Source organism: Diadema antillarum, unplaced genomic scaffold, assembly GCF_040938485.1.
Source record: "Diadema antillarum isolate AM-2024a unplaced genomic scaffold, OU_Dant_1.0 seq00000870_RagTag, whole genome shotgun sequence".
NCBI lineage: Eukaryota > Metazoa > Echinodermata > Echinoidea > Diadematoida > Diadematidae > Diadema > Diadema antillarum.
This window is the reverse complement of record NW_027271736.1, coordinates 376,830-395,504: the sequence shown is the minus strand read 5'-3', so window position 1 is coordinate 395,504 and position 18,675 is coordinate 376,830. Positions and strand designations below refer to the sequence as shown.

Genomic DNA, 18,675 nt, shown 5'->3' with positions numbered 1-18,675 from the left:
TCAGAAGACATTTTTTTTCCTGACGCAGTAAACGACAAAATTTACCATAATCAAATTATGCAGATGAAATAAAAACCCAGCATTAGTGATTCAAAATGGTTCTTAAATGTGGGTTAGGGATAGAAACAGCCACTGCAAAAAAAAATATATAATAATTGGTAAAATCGATGTTAAGTATTGTTAAAAATACAAAACGTGAACAATAGCTTTAATAAAAATGCCTCCAGATTAGACCGTCTACAGTTACTTTATTTCAGAAAAAACTCCTTATATTTAGGGCTTTGTCTCAAAAATTTTATATAACAGGATAATGCCTGGATATTTTGTGGTACAACACACCTACACATTTGCATTCAATGTCATATCTTGAGTATTTTCAAATCACTGTTCCCAAAGGTAAACAGGAAGTCTTTACCACCAAGTATAGTTAGTAGCACCTCCCTGGAGATTTTCAAACAGGGGGTGAAACAAGTTGGGCTTCGTTAAGCCTCTCCTGGTTTTTTTTAGCAGCACATGGAATTTTTAGTGATCTTTTTACTTGCACTTTTCATCTGGTCACTTGACAAGTACACAAGTACGATAATACGCCAACTGCGGTCTGTATTTAAATGGAAAAAGAAGGAGGAGGAGGAGAAGAAGAAGATAGAAACATAATAGAATTCATAATAGAACTCACGAATAACATACACACACGCAAACACTGCAACAAATATAGTCAACACATTCAGACACGTGCACACACACTAACACCCACCTACGTACGTGGCGTACATGCACGCACACCAAATCATGTGTTTGAGTCCAGACATTTTTCAAGACAAAAACACCATGACGGACGACTGTACAAACAAGCTATTGTATAGGATCATCCCTCTAAATCCTGACGATATGCATATTGCATACGGTGACTTTGTACTGATAATCATGTTTAAGTGTGTTATGAATGTTGTATTTAGTGGTGTTGCTATCTTTAGGAGGCAAGTAATAGGACTAAGAAGCTAGTATTGAAACTAGCTCATTTCACCAAAACCGGAAAGTCATCGCTTATTCTAAAACATCAACAAGAGAAAGCAGACACACAAGAAAACAAAACACATTTCTTTCATTCTACAAGTTCTGAAAATCAAGGCATCATGCAGATAACAACGCTCGAAAAAAAAATACTGGACTAACGTTCAATTCGATTTTTGACATTTGAAAGGAACATTTTCGAAATACTAGTAAAGTAGACAAACGTTTAGTGCCCGAGCTGTACCAAACGCTCGAGCGATTTTCCCCACCTCTTTGCTAATGGCGGCGAGATGTTCAATTTAACCTGCTTTCATGTTCGCGCAGGTGCTCTATGAGTATACAATTTCTTTGGTTTCAACGTAATCATGAACTAAGGAAACTGGGGAAAAAGGTATGGCATTAACCTGAAGACTGTTCCGTTAATCTCACAGATTCCACCATTGTAACAGTCCTCAGTGAGACACGGACCGGTGTACACAGGGGATGTAGTTGGAACCACCAGGCAAGCGTAACTTCCGACCGTGTTGGAACACAGCCTCCCGGGAGGACAGACATTTTCAAACTCTTCACATTCATCAATGTCCTCATCGCAGTGTGAACCAGTAAAACCACTGGTACAGGAGCAGGTGTAACTTTGGAAACCATCGACGCATGTAGCGTTGTTGGTACATTGGTGGTAGAGACAGTCATTGTAATTCTCCTGGCAATTAACTCCTTGGAATCCAGAAACACAGGAACATAAGTATTGGTTTGGGAGGTTAAGACAATACCCTCCATTTTTGCAGGGTGCACTTAGGCACTCATTAATGTCTATCTCGCAGTTGTTGCCGGAGAATCCGTTGGGACACCAACATGTGTACCCATTCTCTACGTCAGCGCATATCCCACGATGCTGACAAGGGTTACTGATGCACTTCGAGGTGAAGGTTTGGCAATTGACTCCTTCGTATCCGTCTGTACACTCACAGAAATAAGCATTGACGTGATTGTGGCATGTCGCCCCGTTAAGACATGGCAAGCTCAAACACTCATTGATGTTTGTTTCGCAAGACGGCCCTGTGTACCCAACATCACAAAGACATATATACGTATCGATGCCATCAACACATGCAACAGAATTTTGGCAATTGTGGTTACCACAGTTATTGATATTTGTCTCACAATGTGTTCCTTCAAAGCCATTACTGCACCTACATTCGTAACTATTCAGAAGGTCGACGCAGAACCCTCCATTTCTGCATGGAAAGCTAAGACATTCATTGATATCTGTCTCGCAGAGAACTCCCATAATTCCCTCTGGACACCCACATGAATATGATTCCAGGCCGTTGATGCAAGTTCCATTGTTTTCACAAGGGATGCTTTGGCAGTTATCGGTCACGTGGTTGCAGTTTCGCCCTTCAAAGCCAAGAACACAACTGCATGAATAGCCATTTATAGCATCAGTACACGTTCCACCGTTTCTGCAAGGATTACTCATGCATTCGTTCACGTTTTCCTCACACAAGTAGCCCTCAAAACCGGGTGGGCAATCGCATGTGTAGGAAGCGATACCATCTACACAAAGTCCGCCATTCAGGCAAACATGATTGTCGCATTCATTAATATTCTCCTCGCAAACAAACCCAGAGAAACCAGGGACGCAGTTGCACTGGAAATTATTTACCAGATTAATGCACGTTGCTTGGTTCAGACATGGATCTGACCTGCACGTGTTAATGTCTACCTCGCAATTTTTCAATCTCCTGATGTTCCCATTATCATCAGGACACTGACAGACGTAGCTACTTACAGCGTCATGGCAAGTGGCACCATTTGTACATGGATTACTTGCACATTCATTTGTATCAATTGTACAGCTTGCACCTTCAAAACCATGGGCGCAGAGGCATCTTATGGTATCACCTAGAGACTGGCACGTAGCGCCATTTGCGCAGGGGTTAGAGTCACAAAGATGAATTTCACAATTCTGGCCAAAGTAACCATCGAGGCACTGGCAGTGGTAGTCGTTGAGTAGAGATGAGCTTGTCGAGCACATACCACCATTCTTGCAGGGCAGTGACAGGCACTCATCGATGTCTGACTCACATCTTGTACCTGCAAGAGTCACATAAAGAACTGTTAGGTGAAATGATACGATATACATTAATAGCAGAAGTATGTTGAAAATATCGGTTGAAAAAATTGTGAATCAATAGGTAAACATCAACATTGAGAGTGCTCATGTTAATATGTCATTCAAAGATTTCAATAATGCCAGCAGTTCTGAGTGCGTAAACATACAGCTAAAACATACAGCTACCTGTACTTCCAAGTGGACATTCGCAGCGATATCCATTCAACAAATCGACGCAATTTCCGTTATGCAGACAAGGTTGCGATGCACACTCGTCAGTCGGCACCTCACAATGCACACCGGTAAACCCCGGTTGGCACAGACAGACGTACAAATCTAAAATTTGTGACTGATCGCAGGTCCCTCCATTGACACAAGGGTAACTTTCACACTCGTTGACATCAGTCTGACATCGCGTTCCTGCGCATTGATCAGGGAAGGTAATTATTGGTAAAACACAAGAGACGTTTTGGGGAATGAGAAGTATTAGTATACAAATAATGACTGCTATGAGGGCCACAGTTAAAATTATGGGCCCAAGGTGATGAGGGCCCACATAATTCTAACTGTGCCCCGAATATCAAGTTGTCATTATTTGTTTTATAAACCGAAATTATAGATTCCGAAATATAGATACCGTAGCACTCGTAATCAACGCTGATCGACGGCGCGGCGGTTGTATCATTGGTGCGTACATTATGAGTGATCTATGTGTACGGGGTTGCGACTGCCTCCAAACCTATTTACAGGGCACATTTATTCAACTGTGCCCCGGGCACAGTAAATCAAGACGTCATTTTGATCAACAATGGGGCACAGCTATTTTCATGACTCCACTTTTAATCAATCAGATGAGAGGATTCTATCTATGAGGTATATAATACTATAATTAATGCTGTTGCACCTTTGAGAACACGTGATTGCAAACGTTATCTCATCTGTTCTTTTGTAATATGTATATGATATGAAAATAAGTTTGGACATATCTTAATGAAGACACGGTACTCTTGACAAAATATGGTACAGTCATATTTTAGAAATGTACCTGAAGTGCCCGGTGGACAGTTGCATAAAAAACCGTTGATGAGGTCTGTGCATATGCCACCATAGTCGCACGGATCGGACAAACATTCGTCAACGTTGACACTGCAGCGCTGTCCGTCGAAGCCCGGCTTGCACAAACAATCATAGAGGTTTAAGGAACTTGGACTAGTCTGGCAGGTTCCGCCATTAGTGCAGGGGAAACTCAAACACTCATCCAAGTCGATCTCACAACGAGCACCTGTGTAATAAAATAATTTATGTATTACATATTAGTATGTATGTGTGTGTAGGTATGTATTTAGCGGCTCAAATTAACACCTCACACTATTCAGCGGAAACTAATGCTTGGAAAATTATCCCTACGTAAGGTTATGATTTCTCCATGAGCGCGTTCATTTTTGTCATACAGGAAAATTTTATCATGTCCAGTGTCACTACTAGTCTCACTGTTCTTCACGAAAGTATTAATCATATTAAAAAGTAGCAACAAGAAACATACCATAAAGACGTCGTTCTTACAACCTAATCATGTCTTGTCAACAATGGACTGCTCTCTTGAAAATATAGCGATACGCAACAGAAACCCAGGTCTCAGGGTGTTTCGTCCAGACAACCCTCAATCCCCCCGGCCAGGGATTCAAGAGCCTTAATACAATAATGTGCATGGGACCAAGATTAACTCCTCCCCCGTATGAAAAAAAGGAAATAATGGTTCTGCCTCCCCTACACATATATCCACCCTCTTACCTCTAGTTCCAAGTGGACATGAACAAACAAAGGTATTCAAACTGTCTAAGCAGGAGCCACGATGTAGGCACGGATTGGAGTCACATTCGTTCTTCTCAGTTTCACAGTTGTTGCCCTCGTATCCAGCTGGACACGTGCAGGTATAAGAGTTCAAGACATGCGCGGTTGTTGCACACAAGCCTCCGTTTTGGCATGGCAAACTCGAACACTCGTCTCCGTCAATTTCGCAGTTCTGACCTTAAGATGGAAGAAAGAATACAAGTTCCCTATCAAAATGGAATCAGCTGTGATTCATAAGAACATGCAAACCGCATATAGTTCATCTGATGTACCATCCTACGATGAATGGCATTATCCCTAATAAATACTTCCATCATTGAAAGGTTGTGAAAATAGTTAATTAATGTATGTCATTAATAATGATGCTTTCTTGCAACTCATTTTGTTCCTGATCTCTTTTTAATTGCCATTTACGGAACCACGTATCCATAACAGGCCTTTGAAATAATGTTCTCCCTAATCACTGCTAATTTTGTGCAAAATCCCCGTGGATAACAAAGGCATTCAACATCAATTGCAGAAAACCCATGAAGTATTTTATCTGCAATTAATTTTCTCATTTTCTGACCACGTGCATATTTTTTTCCTCCGTAAAGTGGTCGCCTCATACCTGTTAACCATGGCGGACAATCACAGTGAACGCCATGATATCCAGACACACAGGAACAAATGTATCCATTGAGGAAGTCATAACACGTGCCGGAATTCCTGCAAGGATTACTGGAGCACTCGTTGATCTGCTGGTGACAGAACTGTCCACTGAAACCTGGTCCACAAAGGCACGTGTAAGTGTTGATCCCATCTATACACGTGGCACCATTCTGGCAGCCGTTGTTGGCACAGTCATCAACATTTACTTGGCATTGGTAACCCGCGAAACCGGACGGACAAAAACATGTGTAGGCGCCTGTAAGGTCTGTACACGTTCCGTTTTTTCTGCACGGAGAGCTTGCGCACTCGTCAATATCCGTCTCACAGTTCATCCCCACAAATCCATTGAGACACCTGCATTCATAGTTTGCCAGCCCGTTGACACACTGCGCCAAGTTTTGGCAAGGTGAACTGACACAGTTATCAAGAACATCAGTACAGAGAGAGCCCTCATACCCATTCGTGCAAATGCATGTGACGTTATTGTTACCATCGATGCAAGTTGCTCCATTACTGCATGGACTTGAACTGCATTCATCTACGTTTGATTGACAGTTGGGGCCAGTGAACCCCATCAGACAAATGCAAGTACATGAAGCAATACCGTCCACGGTCGTACCACCATTTAAACATAGATGGTCATGGCAGTCATTTATGTTGAACTGACAGAGATCACCTGTAAAACCTTGTAGACAGTTACAGCTAAAATTATTAGAAAGATTCACACAATGTGCTCCATTCTGACACTGACCGAACCGACACATGTTATTGTCCACCTCGCAGTGAATGCCTCCGTAGTCTTCTGAGCATTGACACAAGTAACCGTTAACAATGTCTCGGCATGTTGCAGCATTGAAGCACGGGTTACTTTCACATTCATCTATCTCGGCCTCACAGAAGATTCCCTCGTAACCAGGAGAGCAAACACAGTGCCTAACGCCCTCTAGAGCCTCACATGTTGCACCATTAGTACAAGGGTTGATATCGCAATCATGACTGCCACAGCTTACTCCTATAAAATCTGCCGGACAGTTGCACGTGTAAGTATTCAGAGCGTACGGAGTTGAACAAGTCCCACCGTTCATACAAGGGGATGAAATACATTCGTCAATGTCAGTTTCACATTGGGAACCTGCAGGTATAAGATAGGATAAGGACGAGTTTACCATAATTCATTGAAATCAATGATCTAAGAAAAAAAAAAGTTGGGATACCAGGACATTTCTACTACCCTTTAATTAATACGTGTGATATGATCAGACGAGTCATACTAGAATAAAATCCGAGTATATATATATATATATATACAAGGGCGTACCGAGGGGGGGTGTTTTGGGTGTTCAAACACCCCCCTTTGCCAAAAGGGGGGTGTTTAAGGTGTTCAAACACCCCCCTTGGGCAAAAGGGATGTGTTTGAGCTATTCAACACCCCTCTTCAGCAATGCTTAGATGTTGACAAATGAAACAAAAGCTGTCTTTACGGCTTTTATTTCCGTTTTGAATTCCGCCTTTCATTTCTTTTGCGTTCATTTTCTCTCTCTCTCTCTCTCTTCCTTGTTTTAATGTTTATGTGGATGATGATACATTATGGAGAACATTACATTATATCATACGCACTAAAGAACTCGTGTACAGTACGTGTTAATACTACGTTACTGCACCGCGCGCGAAGCTGACGCGCAAACAGTAGACATTCCCGATCCCTGCTTTGCTTTCTGACCGAATCGCGAAGATACATTGCGCATAATGTTCACTGTTTACCGGTCAAAGAGATTAAAATCTCTTTGTTACCGGTGTTATACCGTACGCGGTACCGTAAATTGTGTATGATGCATAATATTATGTGTGTACAATGCATGCTGCGCTGCAGCCTATTATAGGCACATTGCATGCTAAGTCGGTAGTATCAACTACCAACAGTGGCGTATCTGGGGGGGGGGGGCAAGGGGGCACGTGAAAAAAAAAACGAGAAAAAAGAAGAAGAAGAAGAAGAAGAAGAAGAAGAAGAAGAAAAAAACCTCGCCCGGACGGGGGGAAGGAGAATGGGGGGGGGGGGGGGGGCGCAGAAAACCAAATCAACAAGATAAAAACAAAACATGAATTCCATGAATTCCATGTTTTGTAACGCTGAAATATAAAAATTTTCGGCTCGCTCGCTGCGCCCGCTCGCCAAAATTTATCCAAAAAAAAAAATAAGAAGAACAAAACGTAATGATGACGTGGAAATATATAAATTTCGGCTCACTCACTCGTAGTAAGTAATTTTCCAAGTCCTTAGTTTGCTGGCATAAATCGTTATCTATGAAACCGTCACTATATCTTGATTAGAATTGTAAGATTTAATAACCAAAAAATGACAAGAATTCCATGTTTTTTAAGGTGAAATACAAAAATTGTCGGCTCGCTCGCTGCGCTCGCTCGCCAAAATTTATCAAAATTTATCAGATTTTATATCACCCTCAAAAAAACCCTTTTAAGTGCTCGAAAAAGCATATCAAGGGGACTTTTTTTAAGTCCCTACCGGGATGGGATTGGGGTTGAACACTGTTGGTATAAATCGTTATCTATAAGACCGTCACTACATCTTGATTAGAATTGTCATTCGAAGATTTAATAACCAAAAATGACAAGAATTCCATGTTTTGTAAGCTGAAATACAAAAATTTTCGGCTCGCTCGCTGCACTCGCTGGCCAAAATTCTTCAATATCTATTACATTTAAAACACCCTCAAAAGACCCCTTCTATAAGTGCTTGAAAAGCACATCATGTGGACTTTTTTTAAGTCCCTACCGGGATGGGGTAGGACACTGTTGGTACAAATCGTTATCTATAAGGCCGTCACTATGATTAGAATTGTAATTCGAAGATTTAATAACCAAAAATGACAAGAATTCCACGTTATGTATAAAGCTGAAATAAAAAAAAATTCGGCTCGCTTGCTGCGCTCGCTCGCCAAAATATATCAAAATTTAGGGTTGCCTATTACATTTAAATCACCCTCAAAAGACCCCTCTTAAGTGCTTCAAAAACCATATCATGAGGACTCTTTTAAAGTCCCTACCGGGATGGGGTTGGGGTTGAACACTTTTTCAGAAATTAGGGGCGCAATTTTCGCGCTTGCCACGGGCGCCGTTTTCCCTAGATACGCCACTGACTACCAAGTACAGTCAGTATATTAGTAGCCTACTGGAAGCAGCAAGCTCTGGAAGCTCTGGAAGTAGCAAGTTACTTGCTATACTCAATGTAACTGATTAGTAATAACACATGGACTTGGTAATCGACATGAAAGGATGATCAAGAAAAAAAGATATTTTTCTAAGATTTCTTTTAACCATATAATTAAAGAGGTATAACATTGTTCAAAAAGCCCGGAGACGACAAAAGATTGTGATTCAGCGTGATTCCTGGTTGGCATTTTGAATACAAGCAGGATGTGCGCAGTGTACTCAGAATATGAATGGCAAGAAGAGTCGCTGCAATGTTTGACCTGACTTGAATGACTTGACCTTGGCTATTTCCTAACTTTTCCATCTATATGAAACACACACACTCACAAACACAAACAAATTAGGGGATGCTCTATATAAAGTGCAGATTTTGGACATCCTTCTCCCGCTTGGTCACTTCGACGCCCCCTCGCTGGTCATACCTCCCCCAATCATGAACATTAACCGACACCCTTGACTACCAGTGGCGGATCCAGGGGGCGCCCGGGTGCCCCCTCCCTCCAATGCGAAAAAAATATAGCTACGACGGTAAAATGTCAAAATTTTCAAGCTCGCTCGCTTCGCTCGCTCGCATTTAACCGTTATAATATGCCATTCTCCTGATGTTACTGCCAGTAATTACCAGCAGTTGCGCCCGGTGCGCCCACCCCCCCCCCCCCGAATTTCCAAAGCGAAAAAATAAAGCTACAAACGGCAGTTTGGGGACTGTAAAATGTCAAAATTTTCAAGCTCGCTCGCTTCGCTCGCTCGCATTTAATCGTTATGCAATTCTCCTGATGTTGCTGTCAGTAATTGCCAGCAGTTGCGCCCGGTGCGCCCCTCCCCTTAATTTCTAAAGCGAAAAAATATAGCTCAAACGGCAGTTTTGGGACTGTAAAATGTCAAAATTTTCAAGCTCGCTCGCATTTAATCGTTATGCAATTCTCCTGATGTTGCTGTCAGTAATTGCCAGCAGTTGCGCCTGGTGCGCCCCCTCCCCTTAATTTCTAAAGCGAAAAAATATAGCTACAAACGGCAGTTTTGGGACTGTAAAATGTCAAAAATTTCAAGCTCGCTCGCTTCGCTCGCTCGCATTTAACCGTTATATGCCATTCTCCTGATGTTACTGCAAGTAATTGCCAGCAGTTGCGCCCGGTGCGCCCCCCCCCCCCAAATTTCCAAAGCGAAAAAATATAGCTACAAACGGCAGTTTGGGGACTGTAAAATGTCACAATTTTCAAGCTCGCTCGCTTCGCTCGCTCGCATTTAATCGTTATGCAATTCTCCTGATGTTGCTGTCAGTAATTGCCAGCAGTTGCGCCCGGTGCGCCCCCTCCCCTTAATTTCTAAAGTGAAAAAATATAGCTACAAACGGCAGTTTTGGGACTGTAAAATGTCACAATTTTCAAGCTCGCTCGCTTCGCTCGCTCGCATAATCGTTATGCAATTCTCCTGATGTTGCTGTCAGTAATTGCCAGCAGTTGCGCCCGGTGCGCCCCTCCCCTTAATTTCTAAAGCGAAAAAAATATAGCTACAAACGGCAGTTTTGGGACTGTAAAATGTCACAATTTTCAAGCTCGCTCGCTTCGCTCGCTCGCATTTAATCGTTATGCAATTCTCCTGATGTTGCTGTCAGTAATTGCCAGCAGTTGCGCCCGGTGCGCCCCCTCCCCTTAATTTCTAAAGCGAAAAAATATAGCTACAAACGGCAGTTTTGGGACTGTAAAATGTCAAAATTTTCAAGCTCGCTCACTTCGCTCGCTCGCATAATCGTTATGCAATTCTCCTGATGTTGCTGTCAGTAACTGCCAGCAGTTGCGCCCGGTGCGCCCCCTCCCCTTAATTTCTAAAGCGAAAAAATATAGCTACAAACGGCAGTTTTGGGACTGTAAAATGTCAAAATTTTCAAGCTCGCTCGCTTCGCTCGCTCGCATTTAATCGTTGTGCAATTCTCCTGATGTTGCTGTCAGTAATTGCCAGCAGTTGCGCCCGGTGCGCCCCCTCCCCTTAATTTCTAAAGCGAAAAAATATAGCTACAAACGGCAGTTTTGGGACTGTAAAATGTCAAAATTTTCAAGCTCGCTCGCTTCGCTCGCTCGCATTTTATCGTTATGCAATTCTCCTGATGTTGCTGTCAGTAATTGCCAGCAGTTGCGCCCGGTGCGCCCCCTCCCCTTAATTTCTAAGGCGAAAAATATAGCTGCAAACGGCAGTTTTGGGACTGTAAAATGTCACAATTTTCAAGCTCGCTCGCTTCGCTCGCTCGCATTTAATCGTTATGCAATTCTCCTGATGTTGCTGCCAGTAATTACCAGCAGTTGCGCCCGGTGCGCCCCCTCCCCTAAATTTCTAAAGCGAAAAAATATAGCTGCCAACGGCAGTTTGGGGACTTAAAATGTCAAAAATTTCAAGATCGCTCGCTTCGCTCGCTCGCATTTAATCGTTATGTCATTCTCCTGATGTTACTGCCAACAACTGCCAGCAGTTGCACCCGGTGCAACCCCCTTAATTTCCAAAGCAAATATATATATATATATATATATATATATATATATTATATATACATATATTATCATATATAGCTACAAACGGCAGTTTGGGGACTGAAAAATGTCAAAATTTTCAAGCTCGCTCGCTCCGCTCGCTCGCATTTTATTGTACAGTTATGCAATTCTGATGTTGCTTCCATGAGGTGCGCCCCCCCCCCCAATGTCTTGACCCACGGTACGCCACTGAACACCCCCCTCTAAAAAATCCTGGGTACGCCTATGTATATATATATATGTGTGTGTGTGTGTGTGTGTGTGTTTGTGGGTATGCATTATAAAAAATACCCCAACCTGTGCTTCCTGTAGGACAATGACAGAAGTAGCGGCCGACAAAATTTACGCAAAGTCCTCCTCGCTGGCACGGATTTGAAGCGCACTCATCGATGTCCGCCTCGCATCGTGTTCCTGTGAATCCCTCTGGACACGCACAACTAAAGACATTCAACTGCCATGGGAGCGTCCAGCACGTTCCACCGTTCAGGCATGGGCTACTTGAACACTCGTCTACGTCGACTGCGCAGTTGTCACCTGACAAAGTGTGATCCGAATCACCTTTAGATCTTACTCTGTGAGCATGTTAATTAAAGCATTACGTAACCGATAATGATCAATTTAGGTTGCTTTTCTTGTTGTTAAAGGGACTGTACAGTACTGGTTGAGGTGGGGATTCAGGTTTATAACATTAATAAGTGAGGAAAAGAGAAACCTCTTATGAAATATGAAAAAGCATGTAATTTTAAGAAGGATTCAACGTTTATTTGATGAAAATTGGTTTTCAAATGGCTGAGATATCCATAAAAGTGATGATAATAATAAAAGGCGACAGGCCACGCCTTTTATTATGATCTCTTTGTTTCACCTTGTTTTTGGATATCTCACCCATTTCAAAACCGATTGGTTTCTGAATATCTCGCAAAACATTAAAAGCTAAATCCTCACCTCAACCAGAACTGTACTCACCCTTTAAGATCTTTTCCATTGAGGTGATAGAGAAGGAGTGGAATCTCTTTCCAATTTGTGCAAACTGTACTGAATGCTAAGCATTCAACTGGCTTTGATGTTCCATGCTCCAAGCCTCTTTTCTACTGTGTTTTTTAACATGGAAACAGAGGACGCGGTTCACGATTTTTATAATTTCATGATGCATTTCACAGGAATTGTTGAAGTCTATTAATCCTAATATGTTGAAATCGTGGCGGAATTAATCCTTTCCGATTTTCTTCAAACCTTCACTATAAACACTTTTTTTTAAAGAGAATATTACTTCAAGAATAAAAAAATTAGCATTTAACCACCTTGCACTCATTTGTTCATAATTTTGTTTGCCAAGAGAAAAACCTGAATGTAAACTAACTCTTTCTGATTGTGTGATTGGCTAAATCATGTTTCGGATTGTTTAATGTATTTTTACAGTTAAAGACCCGGATTTTTTTGATGATATTTGTTCGCGTGTCATGCTCTCTGCACACTGAACAATTGCTGGGAAAAAAAAAGTTAAAAGGGACAGCGAGCTGCTGCTGCTCTGTTTGATGTGATTGAGGAATGGTGCATTCCTCAGCAGAAATATTGTCTTTTGTCAAAGCAATTCATTAACACCTGAAATAGAGTTTTCGGAGACAAGGGCACAAAGGAGCAGGAGAGATTCCAGTTTTTTCTCTTTCTCTAGCACCTCCTTGTCCTTTCCAAAACTTGTCCATCTTTGCATTCGTCGTTATTTTTTTTTAATGACTGCTACCTGTTACAAAAAATGTTAGTGAACTTCCTGCAATGTGATTATAAAAATCACTCTGGTCAAAACAAAAGGTTGAAAACATGACAAGACAGCACGTCCCATTGCCCCTTTACCAGGTTATACTTTTACATTTCAATAATTCAAGTGATTGTGATTCATATTGAGGTGTTTCCTCCGAAGAAGATTGGCCACTGGGCAGAAGCACATATAGCTGGGCACTTGACGAAAAACTTTCAGCCCGATGAAGCAATGGTCTGCTGATTTCTAGGAGGGGGACACCACTATCCCTCCCGACCAAGACCCCTGTCTGTTATACAAAGCTAAGACACCCAGTTGGTACTACAGCGACTACAACACGCAGGATTGAAGGGATAGGGAATATGAAAAGGGGATTCAGCTGATGTTGCGCCTCTACGCATCTTACTATCTGACCAAAATTAACTTCAAATATCATCTACTAAGCTAGAGAAAGCCAGCGAAAATGGGGTATAAAGATAAACAATTCCAAGTGCCAAGGTCCGACGTCCACAGACGACATGATGATTAATGCCCCCTGTAGACAACGCAGAAAACTTTGTATTCCTTTGTAGTGTGGTACCGTCAGTAACAGAGGATGTGAAGAGAGGCACTACTCTTGTCGCCAGGTCCTTTGGCAGACTAAAGGATGAACATCTGGACCAACGAGGACAACATCATATTTCTGAAAGTACTCAATTATACAAAACGCTTATAAGACCTATTGCAACATGAGGGGAAAAAGCTGGACATTGAGGAAAGCAGACAGGTACAGACTGAAGGTTTTCGTAATGAGATGCCTAAGTATTATTTCCGTGGTACAATTTTCGCCTTATGGGGGAAAAACCCCCATAAAGAACAGTGACAGAAGCCAACTCAAAATCACTACTATCGTAAACATTGAAGTAATTAAAGACAATACAAATGGTTTGGCCATTATTCAGATGTCGGAGAATCGTATGCCCCTGACGACATACAGGAACAACTTCCGATCTCCATAACCGCCTGGACGTCGGCCATTGCGCTGGAGTGACCAGATTAGAAGTGGAATACAGGATGCTGAGGAACTAGCCAGGGATAGAGACATATATGGGGGAGGATCACCCGAAGGAGTGCAAGAGGACACCACGTCCTGTGCAAGTAAGTCCAATGAATCAATTCAAATATACTCTCTCATTTTCAAAAGTTCGGAAAACACAGAGAAATACAGAAAATACTATTTCATATCAGAGAATAAGCTCATCTGTATTCTAAATTCAACTGAGATCGGTGTTAAACGTTTGTTTTTGATAGCGTCAACAGCTGAAAATTCCGCAGGTAAATACCGTGTATTGAGATCAAAGGTGTAACACAAATTTCAACTGTTTCATATCCCATTCTTTAAAGTTACATTATCATTATTTTATTATCAATATTCATCTGGCATTTCAACATATATTACAAAATAGAAAATCAAATTACATGATATGATATGATATGATATGAAACATATGGTGAGTCTAGGTGCCACTAGTTGCCAGCGGAGAAAAAGCAAACATAATCACCCAGGCTCGAGGCCTTCCTCCCCGACCAGTGCATGCACCCAGAAATGGCTATAATAGTGTTTATAAAAGCGTGACACATTCCCTTGAGGAAGAAGTAGAAGACTGAAGAAGGCATTTACTATCCACTTTGCTATGAATATTACGTACCTCTACTGCCTTGTAAGCAATGACACTGGAATCCGTTTATGAGATCGCTACAGATACCACTATTAAGACAAGGGTCGGAGCTGCACTCGTTCACGTCTATTTCACAGTTTGACCCAGTGAAACCTTGCTGACAGGTGCAGGAGTAGTGATCCAGCACTAAAGGGTCAGTGCTGCACGTACCACCATACTTGCAAGGAAAACTTTGACATTCATTTATATCCGTCCCACAAATTACCCCTGTAAAAATGAAAGCAAAGGCAAAGTGGTTACATCGTAGCACTCAAGTATGGTAATGGTAATGGTAAAGTATGGCAAAGAGATTAAATTGCTGAGTATTGATAGGTCTAATTCATCTTCAGAGTGTGTAGATAGGATCACCTGCGTTTCAACGAGTTGAGTACATGGCTCAAATCCGTGATTCTATTCGTGGCTCTTTCATCACATTTCAAGAATTTATCTGTTTATACGATTCTTTTTCTTTAAAGATTTGAGACGGTTTTTCTCCGCTATGATTATGTGCCATGTTGCTTGTCAAATTAAGGTACTATTCAAGGGTGGTCATTACATACACCTTTTATTATTGTTGATGCAAACAGAGCCTGTATTCTGATTTGAAAGGTGACTGTAATACAATTCAGATGATTTTGCTCTTTAAGCTCACCTGTTGAGTCAGAGGGACAAATGCACTCAAATCCGTTGACGAGGTTGCGACAAGTTCCTCCGCGCAGACATGGTGACGAGGAACATTCGTCTATGTCTAACTCGCAGTTGACGCCCGTGGAGCCACCTAGGCACTCACAGTGGTAATGGTTCAACATTTCTGGCGACGTCGAGCACGTGCCATTATGCTGGCACGGTTGGCTTGCACATTCATCGACATCTTGTTCACATTGGAGTCCTATTTGTGTGAAAAAAACAAAAACAAAAAAAAATATGGCCGCTTACTAGTGATCGCTGAATATGTGTGATTTACAAATAATATTAATGACATAATACTCGCAGATACCAGGAAGCTTCTACTTCGGCTGTGTCAGCACTGGGATTCTTGGTCCTGAGTTTATTGCAATGATCCACTTTTCAACCTTACAATGTCTGCATATGCGCTGATGGTCAATGCAGACCTTCTCTAGAAATTGATTTACAATAGTTACTGAAAGACTGGAGATACGGCCTCTTGACACTACGTTATGAATATAGGAATATCGGAATATACGGGTAAACATGTGTCTGTATTCTTTTAATCCAATTTCACAAAAGCTGCTAATGCAGCATTTACACACAAATTGCTGCTATCTTCTTTCCTGAATTATCAAACTGTTGTAAAAGAATTTTTCCATGTTTTGAAAGTTTGTGGTTCCATTGGTCATTACAGACCAGACTAGCGCTTACTGTGGACTGGCTCATATCAGAAGTCAACAACATTTGGTATACGATATCAATCCCTCTGACAGTATCGATTCGACTTCGTAACACGTTATTTGAAAAGGATATAATGATAATTGCCTTTGACATTTGATGATTACTTCATTTTAGAACACGCGAATGCTTCCACTAAGAAGACAGTGATGTAATTTTGAAGATGAAGAATTTCCCGAGTGAATGAAAGAATGCACACAAAACCGCATAGGCCCTACTCGTTGAATACAAATTAAACTCACTGACTCAACATACAAAATGTATTGAAACATCACCTACTACACTCATTCACAAAATACAGCCTCGAACACTATAAAGAACTGCGTTGGCATAAACGAGAAACCGTTAAACCTCTTAATTTGTAAAGACCCCTGTAATTCTTCTGGCGCTGTGACATAATGCACAAGACTCCCGGCTCCTAAGACAAAACATTTTTACCCACCATGTCTCTCTCGACGTAGGAGTATAAATAGGTAGTCTACTATTAGCAACGCTAGGGTGATAACGACAGGGCCCTCTGCTAGAGCAATGGTAATACAGAAGAGGCCATCATAGATCAGACCTTATTATTATTAACCTTGTAAACCAGGAGGACAAATGCACAGATAAGCGTTTGGGCCATCAGAGCAAGTGCCACCTCGCTGACAAGGGTCCGAGTCACACTCGTTGATCTTTCCCTCGCAGTTTACTCCTTGATATCCTGGATCACAAGAGCAGGTGTACAGGTCCAATACTCCATCGTAAGTGGAACAGGCGCCATGTACGCATGGGTTGCTCAAACACTCGTCAACGCCTGTCTCGCACATACTTCCTGAGAGACGAAAAACGTGTAATGAGTGCAAGCAATCTATGAAGTAATTGAAAGCGCGCTTGTTATTATAAACGTCATAAGTGGCCTTATAACTATATTTGTTTGATTGTTTTTTCCGAGAAATGCCAGGGGGTGATCAAAAGGAGCTAGTGCTCAAATGGTGGATTCCGAAGAAATACATAGGCACAAAGTCATTTAATGGTAACAATTATCGCTAACTAAATACGCCACAAGAAAGAGCGTTCGTAGATTTTGATATGTGTTGAACATGAACATTTAAAGAATAACGATTATCAATCATCTTTGTTATTAGTCACAATAAGCATTTCAACCGATGCGCTATGCCATCACTGAATATACACACGTTACCTTGGTTACTTACTTGTCTACTTTATCCTGAACTTTCATCTCATCAGGACTCGTCTGAGTCTTCACCCCACATGCCCTTCTAAGGGCCATCCTTCTCGACACGTCGGAAAATCTTTTTGTATTCTACACACCAACCCTGAAGGTATGTCATAAGCAAAATGTGACTACCTGGCTAGTACAGCAAAAGGCATTGTCATTGATCTAATATTGCAATGTGAAATCCATGGGGGTGATGCTGGGAACAGCTCGAAGCACTTCCCCAACCAAAGTACGGTGTCCCCACTTTCACTCGATGTGTTCTTACAGATTTAAGCATGCTTGAGGAGCCCAGCAGGGATGATATCTTCATCGCAACTGTAAGAATCGAACATCTTACTGTCAATTATATTTACAAACCTTCCAGTCCTATTTGACCTTCTCCACTCAAAATTCATTCCAATCAATCAAGAATTGCATGTCGGTGACTGCAACAGCCATTACTCTTCATGGGGTTATACCACACACAACGAGGCTGGGAAACAACTTCATGCATGGGTTTCAGCCTGTGACCAATTCCTTCTCCATGATGCCAAACAACTCGGCACCTTTCTTTCCAACCGTTGGAAGGATTACGAACCTGACCTCTGCTTCCTGTCCATTGGAGGCCATGTTCTTGGTTCTCGTAAATATACTTCCTCACTTCTCATAATCTTTATAGTCACGATCAAACGTGTTATTACGTGCGAAAATGACCTAAACTTGATATGACTACTGCCAGTTTCTTAGCTATATGAGTGCATCATTAAACCACAGTCTTAAATTCGATGCAGCTAAATATTGCTGTGTATGTGCTGTTCGCGCTGAATTTGTTTTTGCAATTTCGGCTTTTCATACGTAGGCTAGTGTTAGCGCATCTGCCATAGCGATGATTGTGTGTTAAATGTATGCGCGCGCGCAATATATAGTAGTGTGATTTTCGGCCTTCCATAATGGGCTAGAAAGATGGCGCACGAACCGACGGTTTGCTCGTTCGTGAGTCTAGCCAAAATGCAGAAAATGTGTAAGATTATCTCACGATAGTCACAGAATTCCGGGTGGAAGTTCTTCCTCGGATGGTTCTGCGTAAGTTTACAATTATTACGTTGTTCACAGTTCTTGATAAAAGAGAATCTTAAAGTGAAAACTAAGTTTCGGTAAGTGCTTGAGAACCCGTCTAGCACCATTTCATTTTTGCTTGCAATATATCGAAAGAGTCCACTAAGAAACTTACCTGGCTG

General features: G+C 41.7%; 1 protein-coding gene across 1 annotated transcript in view; it reads right to left on the bottom strand.

The window, feature by feature from the left end:
- Nucleotides 1-1,381: 1,381 nt before the first annotated feature.
- LOC139740627 (uncharacterized) overlaps nt 1,382-18,675 on the bottom strand; it is a 38,081-nt gene continuing 20,787 nt past the window's right edge. Inside the window, exons 7-15 of the mRNA XM_071651211.1 lie at nt 16,817-17,050; nt 15,485-15,721; nt 14,824-15,060; nt 11,677-11,913; nt 5,589-6,761; nt 4,919-5,155; nt 4,173-4,409; nt 3,314-3,547; nt 1,382-3,108 (exon numbers count right to left, since the gene is read on the bottom strand). Coding sequence (XP_071507312.1) covers nt 1,382-3,108; nt 3,314-3,547; nt 4,173-4,409; nt 4,919-5,155; nt 5,589-6,761; nt 11,677-11,913; nt 14,824-15,060; nt 15,485-15,721; nt 16,817-17,050 — 4,553 coding nt within the window. The remainder of the gene's footprint in view (nt 3,109-3,313; nt 3,548-4,172; nt 4,410-4,918; nt 5,156-5,588; nt 6,762-11,676; nt 11,914-14,823; nt 15,061-15,484; nt 15,722-16,816; nt 17,051-18,675) is intronic.